The sequence below is a fragment of the Hyperolius riggenbachi genome, chromosome 4 (assembly GCF_040937935.1).
Source record: "Hyperolius riggenbachi isolate aHypRig1 chromosome 4, aHypRig1.pri, whole genome shotgun sequence".
Classification (NCBI taxonomy): Eukaryota; Metazoa; Chordata; class Amphibia; order Anura; family Hyperoliidae; genus Hyperolius; species Hyperolius riggenbachi.
The window spans coordinates 1,599,959-1,612,012 of record NC_090649.1 but is presented as its reverse complement, the minus strand read 5'-3'; the positions used below and the strand labels follow the sequence as shown (position 1 = coordinate 1,612,012).

General features: G+C 42.9%; 1 protein-coding gene across 1 annotated transcript in view; it reads left to right on the top strand.

Annotated features, from left to right (window-relative positions):
- The window catches only part of IFT172 (intraflagellar transport 172), a 619,018-nt gene that overhangs the window by 477,475 nt on the left and 129,489 nt on the right, over positions 1-12,054 (top strand). The window contains exon 32 of the mRNA XM_068279802.1: positions 264-328. Within this exon, the coding sequence (XP_068135903.1) occupies positions 264-328 (65 nt within the window). The remainder of the gene's footprint in view (positions 1-263; positions 329-12,054) is intronic.

Genomic DNA, 12,054 nt, shown 5'->3' with positions numbered 1-12,054 from the left:
GTACAGTGTGTGTGTGTGTGTGTACAGTGTGTATATGTGTGTGTGTGTGTACAGTGTGTGTGTACAGTGTGTGTGTGTACAGTGTGTGTGTGTGTGTACAGTGTGTACAGTGTGTGTGTGTGTGTACAGTGTGTGTACAGTGTGTGTACAGTGTGTGTACAGTGTGTGTGTGTGCATGCCGTATAGACATGGTAATTTGTGTGACTGTAGATCACTGTACAGAAGCTATGTATGGATATAATTTGTATTTTCTGGGATTTCAGGGAAAGTTTAATGAAGCTGAGGCTGAATTTGTTAAAGCTGGAAAACCTAAAGAAGCTGTACTGATGTAAGTGTCTGATCACCCCTCACCTGCCTTATCCCTCCTACAATCATCCCTCATCTGCCATACCCCTCCTGTTATCACCCCTCAACTGCCTTACCTCTCACCTGATCACCCAGTGGGAACCCAGTTTCCTTTTTTCTGTGTGTGTATTTAAAGAGTAACTGTCAGGCTGCAAAAGCTAATTTAAACCTCTATTCTCCTGTGTTAAACAGTTTAGAAGGAAGCCAAAAAGGCAATACTGAAGTTAAAAATCTGTGTTACTTTGATGTTTGCTGGACAGCAATCCTCTTTATTCCCAAGCTCCTAAGGAGGCCGGCAGGCCGCATAACAGATACTGCAAAGCATTCTGGGGCTGCTTCTTCTCCCCACTGCACTCCCTTGGTCATCCCCTTCATTTCCCTATCCCGCCCTAAGGCTGCTTTCCCAGTGGGAAGTTACAGGCTCATGTTACAGCAGCTTGTATATTGCAGCCTAACTCACAGCACTGAAAAATCAATGTGCTGTTCACAGGGCACATGTTCCGTTAGAGAGTATACTGCAGGAGTCCGCTATTGTTCCTAGCCACATGGCTAATTATTATTTACTGCACAGTAGTGTTGTCCGGATCATGAACCATTAGGATCTTTGATCCTGATCTTTTTTGTGAGTCAAATCATCAGGAAGCAAGGTAAGGGAGGATATGACATCACAAGTGGCTTCATGCAAGACAGACAAACATGGAAGCTGCCATGAGCTGTCAGGAGCATCTATCTCTGCATATACTATATACAAATTCTGTGAAGTACAAACGTGGACAGTGAAATGCATATGTAATGTAAGTACAGCCAGTATTTAGCTACTGATATATGTGTTTACTTTCTCTGAGACCCTATACCTAACAGCTCCTCTTTCAATGTTTGTTCGGTAAAGGAAGCATTCTGGGAAAATACCAAGTGCGGTATTTTCACGACAAGATTTTTTTATCACACTGCTTTTTTATGAATCGAGGCCATTGTGTACAAACTATGCATGCTATCAAACAAAACAGACCTAAAAGTGAACTGCATACAAAGAGTGAAAATGTATGTAAAGAACAACGCACCACACAGTCCCGAGTGGAGCAATATATAGTCAATGTGCCTGTTTTGGCATTGGGAGGGCTAACAAACACATCCTGGGGTCCTTGGGGTAAACCATATCAGTTTGATCCTTGATAAGATGAGGAAGTTCTTCCCAAAAGTTTAGTATAACGGGAGAAGTTCAGAACAAGTGTTGGATGGTTCCTTGGTCTCCACAGCGCCCCCAACATGCCGGGGGAATAGATGAATCTATTCATGGATGCACACTGGGGTTTTATACCAGAGAAATAACATTTTATATTTGTCCTCTTTCATGAGAACACATATTGAGGCTTTAGCTGCTACACTCCTTCTGATTTTGGACCAAGTGTCTATTGAAGTGACTGTTCCAGAAGCACGATCCCAGTATTGCATGTGATTATGTTGGAACTGCGGACCCGACCTAGGAGGGGAAGTAAACCAAGTGTACGCTGTGAGCTTGCCAGGAGAAAAGCCTGATATAAATGTTCTGTGTGTATATAACATGGAAATGACATCAGTCTGGAGGGGCCACCCTCCCTGATCACCTCAAAATCAGAGCTAGAGAACTGCAGAGTCCGGGAGATGGAGTCAAGGAAGAGGCGGATCTGAAGATGTTGCAGGTAGTAGGTGTAAACTAATTCTATACGTTCTTTTCATGAAAGTAAGAAGGTCATACATAAACCTTCTATTTATCTGATACCAAATAGTGGCAGGCGGATGACTAAGGCCTGGAACAAAAGCAGGGTTGTCAAAAAATGTTACGTGAGAATGACGACCTACCATAAATGGACATTAGACCTGATGGAGGGATGGATGCTGTCCCCATAGAGCAGCGCTGTGATGAGAAGGCCTCTTTCATACCAACCAATCATCTGTCTAACCTGCTAGCAGCATAATCATTATATCATAAATCAAGCAGAGAAAGTCCAGTCCAGGAGCAACACACAATCTTCTCACCTTCAGTCAATACTCTTCAGCAAGGCTATACAGCAATACAATCATGTGTATATAGACATCAGCAGATCATGGAGGAGGTGTGGAGGAAGGCCGACGATCGTTTCACCATCTTAGGCTTTATCCCGACCGTCCGCCGACTCGATAAACCACCAACCAATCTGAAACAGACTGTATGCATGTTGGATTATTGTGGCTCTGTACATATAACCAGCTGACACATCATTGCATTCCAGCGGTTCTGGGGGTGTGGCTGGAGGTGTGGCTAGCTTACAGGGACAACAAGGGACGATTTGCATATTCAATAGTGGGAGATATCATATGCTCACTCCAACCCCAATAATCACAAATACCTTCTGTTCTAAGAAAGCTAACTTCTGTTCCTCCCTTCGTCCTCCAGGACGGCCCCTCCTGAGATTGTGTAAGTCCCCCCTCCCAAATCGGAAACACCTTAAGAGAATTAAAATAATTAATTGATGCAGTATAAATCCCACCTCCTCACAATCTCCCACAGTTTTTTGTTTGTTTCCCAGACCTCACCACGGAAGCACCAGGGAAGGTTGTTCCTTTCAGTAGGGGAAGCCTGTTGGCACCTGCTACACCATTTTTATTGTTTTTTTCTTTGTTTTTTTATTTTTTTGTAAAGTATAATTTAGGCTTGTTACTGGTGTGCGGCCTAGAATAGGAAGCTAAGCAGGAGGTTACCTGTTTTTTTCCTATTTTGAATGAAGGGGACTGGAGAGGTTCCCTCTCTTCATTATACTTTCTGCGGGCATGGCGGCGGTAAGCAGAGATGCCGGATTTTCCGCATGCCCGAATATGACGCAAGTTTGCATGATAGGTCGCATGTATGCATCATTGGATACGCGTAAGCGCGTGGTGCGTACTGCGTCATGCATAAAACGTCATGCGTACTGATCGTGTTAGACGGCTGAAAGTGCGAGTTTTGTAAACCGCCATGGCCACGCTATACACGCAGACGCTACAGCTCTGAGGGGGTCATGGTGCAGTCAAGTGGGCCCACCACAGAAGCTCAGGAGAGTGCTGCAACTGGTGAGACTGAGCAGTCAGGTCACATCCACCGGTAAGCAAACACATTGCAGTGTTTATTGGAGACTCCTGTCATATTGTTAATGGGTACATGTTAGTAATGCTACGTACACACATGCGACAACGATCGTTCGTTGTCAACGACGAACGATCTTTTAATTGACGAAAGAACGACCGAAGTAAAGTTAGTTGTAAAAAGTATGTAACGATCACATCGTTAGAACGAACGTTACACCACGTAAAAGCACTTAATGCGCCTGCGCATAAAATTGTAAAGTTCCTTGGAGAAAAAGTGAAATGCGCATGTCCAGCCTGGTACGAACGATCGTTTCCAACGATGTGCCACTTTTGCTAACGATCGTCGGTGGTAAAAATCCGCCAAGACAGAACTTTGTTTTGTAGCGATTTGCCTCGTTCGTCGTTTGCCTTAATAGTCGTTGGTTCGTTTTTTGTAACGATCGTCGTTGGTAAAGATCGGGGAACGATCGTTACAAACGACTATAGTCGCATGTGTGTACGCACCTTAAGACTCTTGGTGTTTGAGTTGTTTTGTACTACAGAAACTCAAAAGCACTTCAAAGTCTAGCTGATGTACTAAATGTGGTTGCAAGTTGCCTGAAGGAACCTCTAAGACTTTGTTTGGTCTGTTATATCAAGTCTAAGTCTTATGCTCCTCGACCTGAAAGTACCACAGTAGCTTTATTTGACCTAATGAAATCCATGAAACAGGAAATGGCTACAACTTTCTCAGCTTTCAGGGCAGCTTTACCCTCTTGCCCTATGCAGGCTACACCTTTTTGTTCTGGCAATTCCCACGAATTCAAGCGTTCATACCACAGGGGAGCAGCCATATACATAATCAATTGCTTGATTGTTGGAATCATTTAAATCTGGGTCTCAAAGTAGATTTTTCCACAATCAGGGATTGTGCATTTTGATTGAAGCATGGCTGATTACAATGAATGGCTGTGTGCGGATTATGCAAATACATGCATACATATTTTGGTTGGCCATAATATTCTGAAAGCAGTTATACTTTCATGTAATGATTTGTGCGCAAATGTTATAACAAGTTTGGGTTTTCTGTTAATGATTTGTGTGCATACATTTTCAGACAATTATATGCATGCTTAGTTTATCTGCCAGCAGGTGTGCTTTACAGATCCTGAATGCAATGCTACTTTTCAGAAGATAATTTTGTGCAGGGAATATGCACAGGAGTCAAGCTATTAGCAGATGTGTTTTTACTTATGTGCAGGGATTCTGCACATAGACATTTGAATTGCAACACTGTTTTTTGCATATAAATAGATGCAAGGTCGATGCATAAGTTATTCTGATGGCAAGTTTGTTTGAAAAAAAAAAAAAAAAAAAATTTTTTAAAGGGACAGTGGCTAGTGTGGTGGTTAAGGGCTCTACCTCTGACACTGGGGACTGGGATTAGTACCTTAGCTCTCCCTGTTCAGAAAGCCTACACCTGTTCGGTAAGGAGTCCTTGGGCGAGGCTCTTTGGAACTGCTACTGCCTACTGAGCGTACCTTAATGGCTGCAGCTCAGGCGCCTTCCGTCCGTCGGGACAGAAGCGCAACATAAATGCTGAGGCAGCAATTCAGGATTCAATCCCAAGTCTTTTTCATTGCAGTCCTGAGTACTTCCTTGATGGGTTACAAGTGTTCCCAGGATCTTTATGAAAGAACATGATTTTAATAGCAGCAATCTGAGTATACAGAAGATATTTTCTAGCTTTACCTAGCTGTGAAAATGAAGGAAGAACTAAGATAATATGCAGGTTGTTTTACAACTGTAGAGTATTTAGGATGGATCTGCAGAAAGGATTGGATCAAAAACACTGATAGTTTTTCAGAGCAAAGGCGGTCACAGACAAGCTATGTCTTTCATTTTGCCTGTATTCCAGTTGTTGCTTATGCACAAGCTGTCTACAAAATATTTCAAACAGCAATTCTATGTCAGTGGTTGGATAGAGAAATCGATCTGGATGTCAGATCCAGTGACACTCTCCCTAAAAATGGACTTCTCAACCAAATCTGCAATCGAATGGATTATAAAATCCATTTGTTATTACGACAGATGCAAGACTATGGAGTTGTACAGGGCATCGGAATCTCAATTAAATGCATGACAGGTGTGCTTCACTGGAGAAAATATTCTCTTTAATCTACTGGCAGTCTGGAGTACTCTCCAGAAATGAGAGAATCGGTTGGAAAACAGATTCGTGAATCTTCACACTGGGAATTACACTTGTGACTCAATTTAAACTAACAAGTGGGACTTATAGTCCACCCATAATCTTAAACTTCCTATGCTCAGACATTCTGCTGGGCAGTGAACAAGGTGCTTCCTTGAGATCAGCTTATCTCAAAGGAAGGGATATTATTCTAGCATGTAGGTTGAGTTGCAAACAACCATCTCAGAACTGGTGTCCAAACAAATATGTTTGACAATTTGCAGCTACCTGGTTTCTGCTTGGAACAATGTTGTTCGTTTTTTCTCCAGAGAGTGTGAACTTTTTTTGCGGCACAGGGGGGAGCATAAGTTTTTTCCCCCTTGAAGAGTACTTCGAAAAGGGATGTAGGATCAGACCACAGGTATTCTTTTTGCGTCAGACTGACCAAAACAGGTTTGGCATCTGCTGTAGCCCTACCTTTGGTAAAGGTGCTATTGTTCTTGCAGATCTTGGATGATCTTTGTGAAGCAGGGTCAGGCCATTTTATAGTGGCCTCTCGATATCTGAAGGCATGGTCTGTGTAAGAATTTTATATGCTGGTTGCCATTGGCAACAGCACCACACACCTTTTGCTCCGGCACCAGAAACTCATCAGCATACAGGGGATAGAGCGGAGACAGCCTTCTTCACCTTTCAAAGGGCTTTATTAAGCATTCTTGTGTTGGCATGGGCATGTGACCCACCTCATTAATTAATAAGCCATTGCTTTATAACCTAGTTACAAAGAATGCAATGTTTTGTAAATATCGGCTTTGTTTACGGTGTCCGTCGTCTAACTGTCGGGGGCAGTTAGACCTGATAACCCATTATGTGGCCTTCCAAGAGGGACCTGTTCCTGGTACATGACTGTATCATTTCTCTCCGAGAAACTCTGCTTAAAGAGACCCTGTATCTCAAGTCTTTACTAGACTTCAGTACCTGAGACTAGAATTCAAGTATACTTACATTCCAACAGTCTGCTCATCCTAAAGTGAGGCTGCCATTCGTCTGAATTAGTAAGGCTATCACTATACAGACTTAGTCCTTAGATGTTTGTTGGTGGTGACAGCGGTGGCCAGGTGTATTGGAGAAATACAGGCCCTATACATTTAACCACCATCCATGTCTGTCCTGAAAAATAGAATTGATTTCAGGTTACCGCTCTTATTTCTACGAAACTTAGGTCTGATTTCCACAAGGATCAGAGAATCTTTATCTTTTCTTTATGTGCTAATTTCTCAATTAAAAAAGAGGTAAATTAAGCTCACTGGATATGAGGGTGAAGCTACCGCATGGACCTCTTATGTCACATTCAAAAAGCTCTATCGTTTTGGATCTACCAAGAAATCAATCCTTGGAGTGGTCCTATCCTGATAAGAGGTTATATTCTAACTCTCATTGGTCACCTATGGTGGAGGCAAGCAGAAGCCAAAAAGTATGGTTACCGGTAATTAGTTTTCCACGTAGCCTCCACAACAAATGGATATACCCACCTAAATCCATTGCTAAATCTCCTACTGATTCAAGGTAATATTCAATGCACTCAGGATAGGTAGAATGAGGTGGTACTTATATTGCATCTTAGACTTCATGTCCCATTGGGAAGAACCAAGGACTGAAGAAATTCAGCTAACCTTCTGATAGCTTTCGGAGGTTCTAGAACAGGAGTTCAGGTCTCTAGAGCTACGGTGTCTAGATGGATTAGGGAGGTTATTACTCTTGCTTACTCAGAAGCTCAGGTAATAGCACCTGCTCATATTACAGCACACTCGACCAGATCTTTATCGACGTCATGGGCAGAAAGGTCGGGAGTCTCTTTGGAACAGATTGTCGGGCTGCGACATGGTCCAGGCATTTGACATTCGTTAAGCATTACGGAGTTAAACTCCTCTCCATTCAAGACCAATCTTTTGGTTGTAAAGTTCTGCAAGCAGTCATCCCACCCTAGGGTAAATTTCTCGCTAAATCTCAGGAGGGGCCGTCCTGGAGGACGAAGGGAGGAAGTGCCGGCTGCTTACCTGGTAGCAGTGTTCCGGCGAGTCCTCCAGGACGGCCGCCTAGTTCCCAACCCTGACTTTTACCTTTTATTTATAAGGGGAGTGTGGTTCGTTATTCTTCTCTTTGCATAAACTGTGGGAGATTGTGAGGAGGTGGGATTTATACTGCATCAATTAATTATTTTAATTCTCTTAAGGTGTTTCCGATTTGGGAGGGGGGACTTACACAATCTCAGGAGGGGCCGTCCTGGAGGACTCGCCGGAACACTGCTACCAGGTAAGCAGCCGGCACTTTCCAACAGGTCTGATGACCCGCCGGATCGATACCCCGCTCGGTACCCGCGGGCGGACAATAGCGGGGAGTCGAGCGGAAGATAAGGAAGTGCCCGTGGGGATGAGCGGGAATCGATCCGGACGGCGGCGGGGATGCTCAGGAACGCAGCGGGGGTCGATCTGGTGGCTAATCAAACCGCCGGTCGACCCGTGTATGCCCAGCATTATGTTTCAATTCCAGAGCCTCTAATTTGGACAATAGAGCTGTAATCCTTCCCTTGTGCTCCCTCTTGTTTTTTGGCTCCCAGGGAAATCAGAACCCACCTTACCAGTTCCCACAGCCTTATGGGCCTGCCAAACTATGCCCTTGTACATATCTTCCAACTCATTCTTATCAAAATATTCTACTATTGTATCCTTAACCCATTCAGGTTCCGTCGTTTTCACTTGAGAAATGTTCACCTCCCATTCATTAGCCTATAACTTTATCACTACTTATCACAATGAACTGATCTATATCTTGTTTTTCCGCCACCAATTAGGCTTTCTTTCAGGGGTACATTTTGCTAAGAGCCACTTAACTGTAAACGCATTTTAACAGGAAGAATAAGAAAAAAACGGAAAAAAATCATTATTTCTCAGTTTTCAGCCATTATAGTTTTAACATAATACATGCCTCCATAATTAAAACTCACGTATTGTATTTGCCCATATGTCCCGGTTATTACACCGTTAAAATTATGCCCCTATCACAATGTATGGCGACAATATTTTATTTGGAAATAAAGGTGCATTTTTTCCGTTTTGCATCTATCACTATTTACAAGTTTAAAATAAAAAAAATATAGAAATTTCATCTTTACATTGATATTTAAAAAGTTTAGACCCTTAGGTAAATATTTACATGTTTGTTTGTTTTTTTTATTGTATTGGTTTTTTTTTTTTTATAGTAAACAATTTATTTGAGTATTTTTGGGAGGGTGGGATGTAAAGTATAGTTTTATAATGTAATTGTGTGTTATGTTTAATTTTTTTTTACTTTTAGTTGTAGTTTTACTTTTTGGCCACAAGATGGCGGCCATGAGTTTGTTTACATGACGTCACTCTAAGCGTAACACGCTTAGAGTGACGCATCGGGGAGGGAACGGCCAGAAAAGGCGCAGCTTCCGAGAGAAGCTGTCGCTTTTTCAGCGGGGGAGAGGAATCAGTGATCGGGCACCGTAGCCCGATACATTGATTCCTTGGCTACCGAATCCGCGGCCGGGAGTGCGCGTGCGCGTGCACGCGCGCGATCGGCCGCGGGGGCGCGCGGTAGCGCACATGGTTCCTGGACGTAGTTTCTACGTCCAGGAACCAAAATAGGTTAATCTTATCCTTGATTTCCTGATCATCCAGAAGATTGCAATTCAGTCTCCAATGCCAATCACGTCTACTTTTCAATGTAAACTCCAAATCAAACCACAGAGGTGCGTGATCTGAGATAGTCATATTTCCAATATGAGCACCTCCAAGTCTATCCAAAAAGTATTGATCCAAAAACATGTCAATCCTAGTATATACCTTTATATATATTAGAGAAAAAAGAATAATCCTTCACAGAAGGCAAAAGCAATCCCCACACATCTACTACATGCAAACTTTCCAGAGACTTTTTAATGACTTATTCGCTGCTGCTGGAAAAGCCCTGGAACCTGATGACACATCTATCCCAGGATCAGAGACCCAATTGCAATCCCCTCTAAATACCACACAGCCTTCCCTAAAATGTTCCAATTGCTCCATTACAGATCTACAAAAGGTAGCCTGAGATCCATTAGGTGCATAAATATTAACAAAAGTATATATCTGACCTATTAACTGACCCTTCAAAAATATATATATCAACCCATTTCATCACATCTCTTATTATTATTATTATTATTATTATTATTATTATTATTATTAATATTTATTATTATTTATTGAATTTATAAAGCGCCAACATATTACGCAGCGCTGTATCTTCCCAACTGCAATAGCAACCCCCTTAGCCTTTTTAATCAGAGAATTCAAAATAATATCATTTATCAAACATAGACAAGGGCATAGCCGGCATCTTATCCCCACAAAAATGTGTCTCCTGTAACAAAGAGAATGTAAGGCTTAATCCTATGCAACTCCATCCATAATTTCCCCCTCCTGACTGGCGAATCCAATCCTTTTACATTATAGGAGAGAATCCTTAAAACAACCACTCAACTGAGACATCTAATCAATGCTAAACTAGTTATTTTAAGGAGAGGAGTAAAAAGGAGAAACAAAACAAAAAACAACACAAAAAAATAACAAACCCCCCCCACATCCTAACCCCAATTATCCTCTCAGGACACCCCCCTCCAGAGAACCCCATTCTCCTATTCTCCAAACCCATGGAGAACCTCCCTAGAGACGTCTAAGGAGACTCAGCAGCCACCTCCCACCGGCCACCCCACCAGTGAACAAATTCCACCTTATATAACATAACCTTATTTCTTTATACTTATATCACAACACCCGACCATATACAATATCAGTTACAATGACGTAATAAATCTCATTTTTTCTTCTGCCATTTATCATGCTGTGTGAAAGAAACAGTAAATCTGTCACTTCTCCAATCCTCAAAGTTCACCATGGGCAATTCCAAGGTTTCACAAAACTTTTGCAAATCATCTTTGGATTTCCGATTTAGACTTGCATTTAAACTGGGAAACCCCATTTGTATTTAGCACCAGGTTTCCTTAATTCTTCTAACAATGGTTAGAAAGTCCTCCATGACAAATCCGGATACAAGTTAATTGTGCTTCCGTCCAGTTCTATCGGACCAATATCTCTGGCCTTCAGCATCATTCCTTCCTTGTCTTAAAACGCAAAAGTCTGCAGATCACGTTTCTTGGAATTCTGGATTCCCCTTTCTTAGGTCCCAAAGATCTATTATTATTATTATTTATTTATAATCTATGCACTCTATCGATTTCAATCAATCTATCGTTCTTGAGAATAATGCTGACAATTTCCCACACTGTATCTTTAAGGTCAGTTGCAGTAACAGATTCAGAGAGCCCTTTTATTCTGATGCTTTGCCTGCGATTACGATTTTCATAATCGTCTAACTGGGAGATCGAATCACCAAATTTCTTATCATAAGAATTAGTTTTAGTAGACAAGTCAGCCACAGATTGTTCCACCTTCTCCTCCCTAGCCTCCACCACCGCCACTCTGTGACCAGTATTCACCACCTCATTTTAATATCTAACAGTTCTTTATGAAACGATCTTTCCAATCGATCAATCAATCCTTCCATATCAGACAGAGTTGGCAAAGATCTCACCCGCTCACGCCAATCATCTTCCTCCTCCATCTCAGCTCCAGCCAAAGTTTTCCTCTTCTTTGCAGGCTCTTTAGCTGTTCCACTTTCAGCTCCAGAAGTTCCACCACCTCCAGAAGCCTCAGCCCATGACTCCTCCATCCTCTCCTCCTCTCTCACTGGCTCCTTAGATCTCACCTCCATAAAACCTCTTATGTCTGCGGTCTGTGAGCTGCTGTGTCTTCCTCCTCCTTCCTCAAGTCATACCTTATCAGGGGCTTCAGCTTCAATCGTACCTGGCCCCACACACACTTACTCCAATCTCCTTCACTTCGCCTTGGATAATCTGCCTGGGATCACTCTCCTCCATCAGCCAAGCTCCTCCTCACACCAAAGGCAACAGCTTAAAACAAAGTCCTCTTGCCACCTATCCGGGCTCTCTCCTCCGCACTCTGATGGCAAATTCCCCCACACAGCGCACACACACTCAGTGGATCTCCGCTCTGCAGAACCGCTGCTCACATGCGGCGGTACACCATCAACTTCCTGGTGACGGGGAAGCAGGGAGCGTCCTACGTCACCACGCTGCCGGCGCCCCGCTCATCCCAGTAAGAGGGCTTTTTGATCCTTTTTACCTCCTTACAAACTCCTAGGAGCCCAGGTTCACTGATAGATTGTCGGGCAATCTGTATCTTTCAGTTACCTGATTCTCCTTGAGGGTCTGTTCTTCTCCCAGTAGAATGAATATTTGCCCTCCCCCGCTTTGCCTTTCCTCGGGGGAGTGTCTCATCCCCGTGTGACCTGCCTCAGAGGTGTGATGCAGAGGG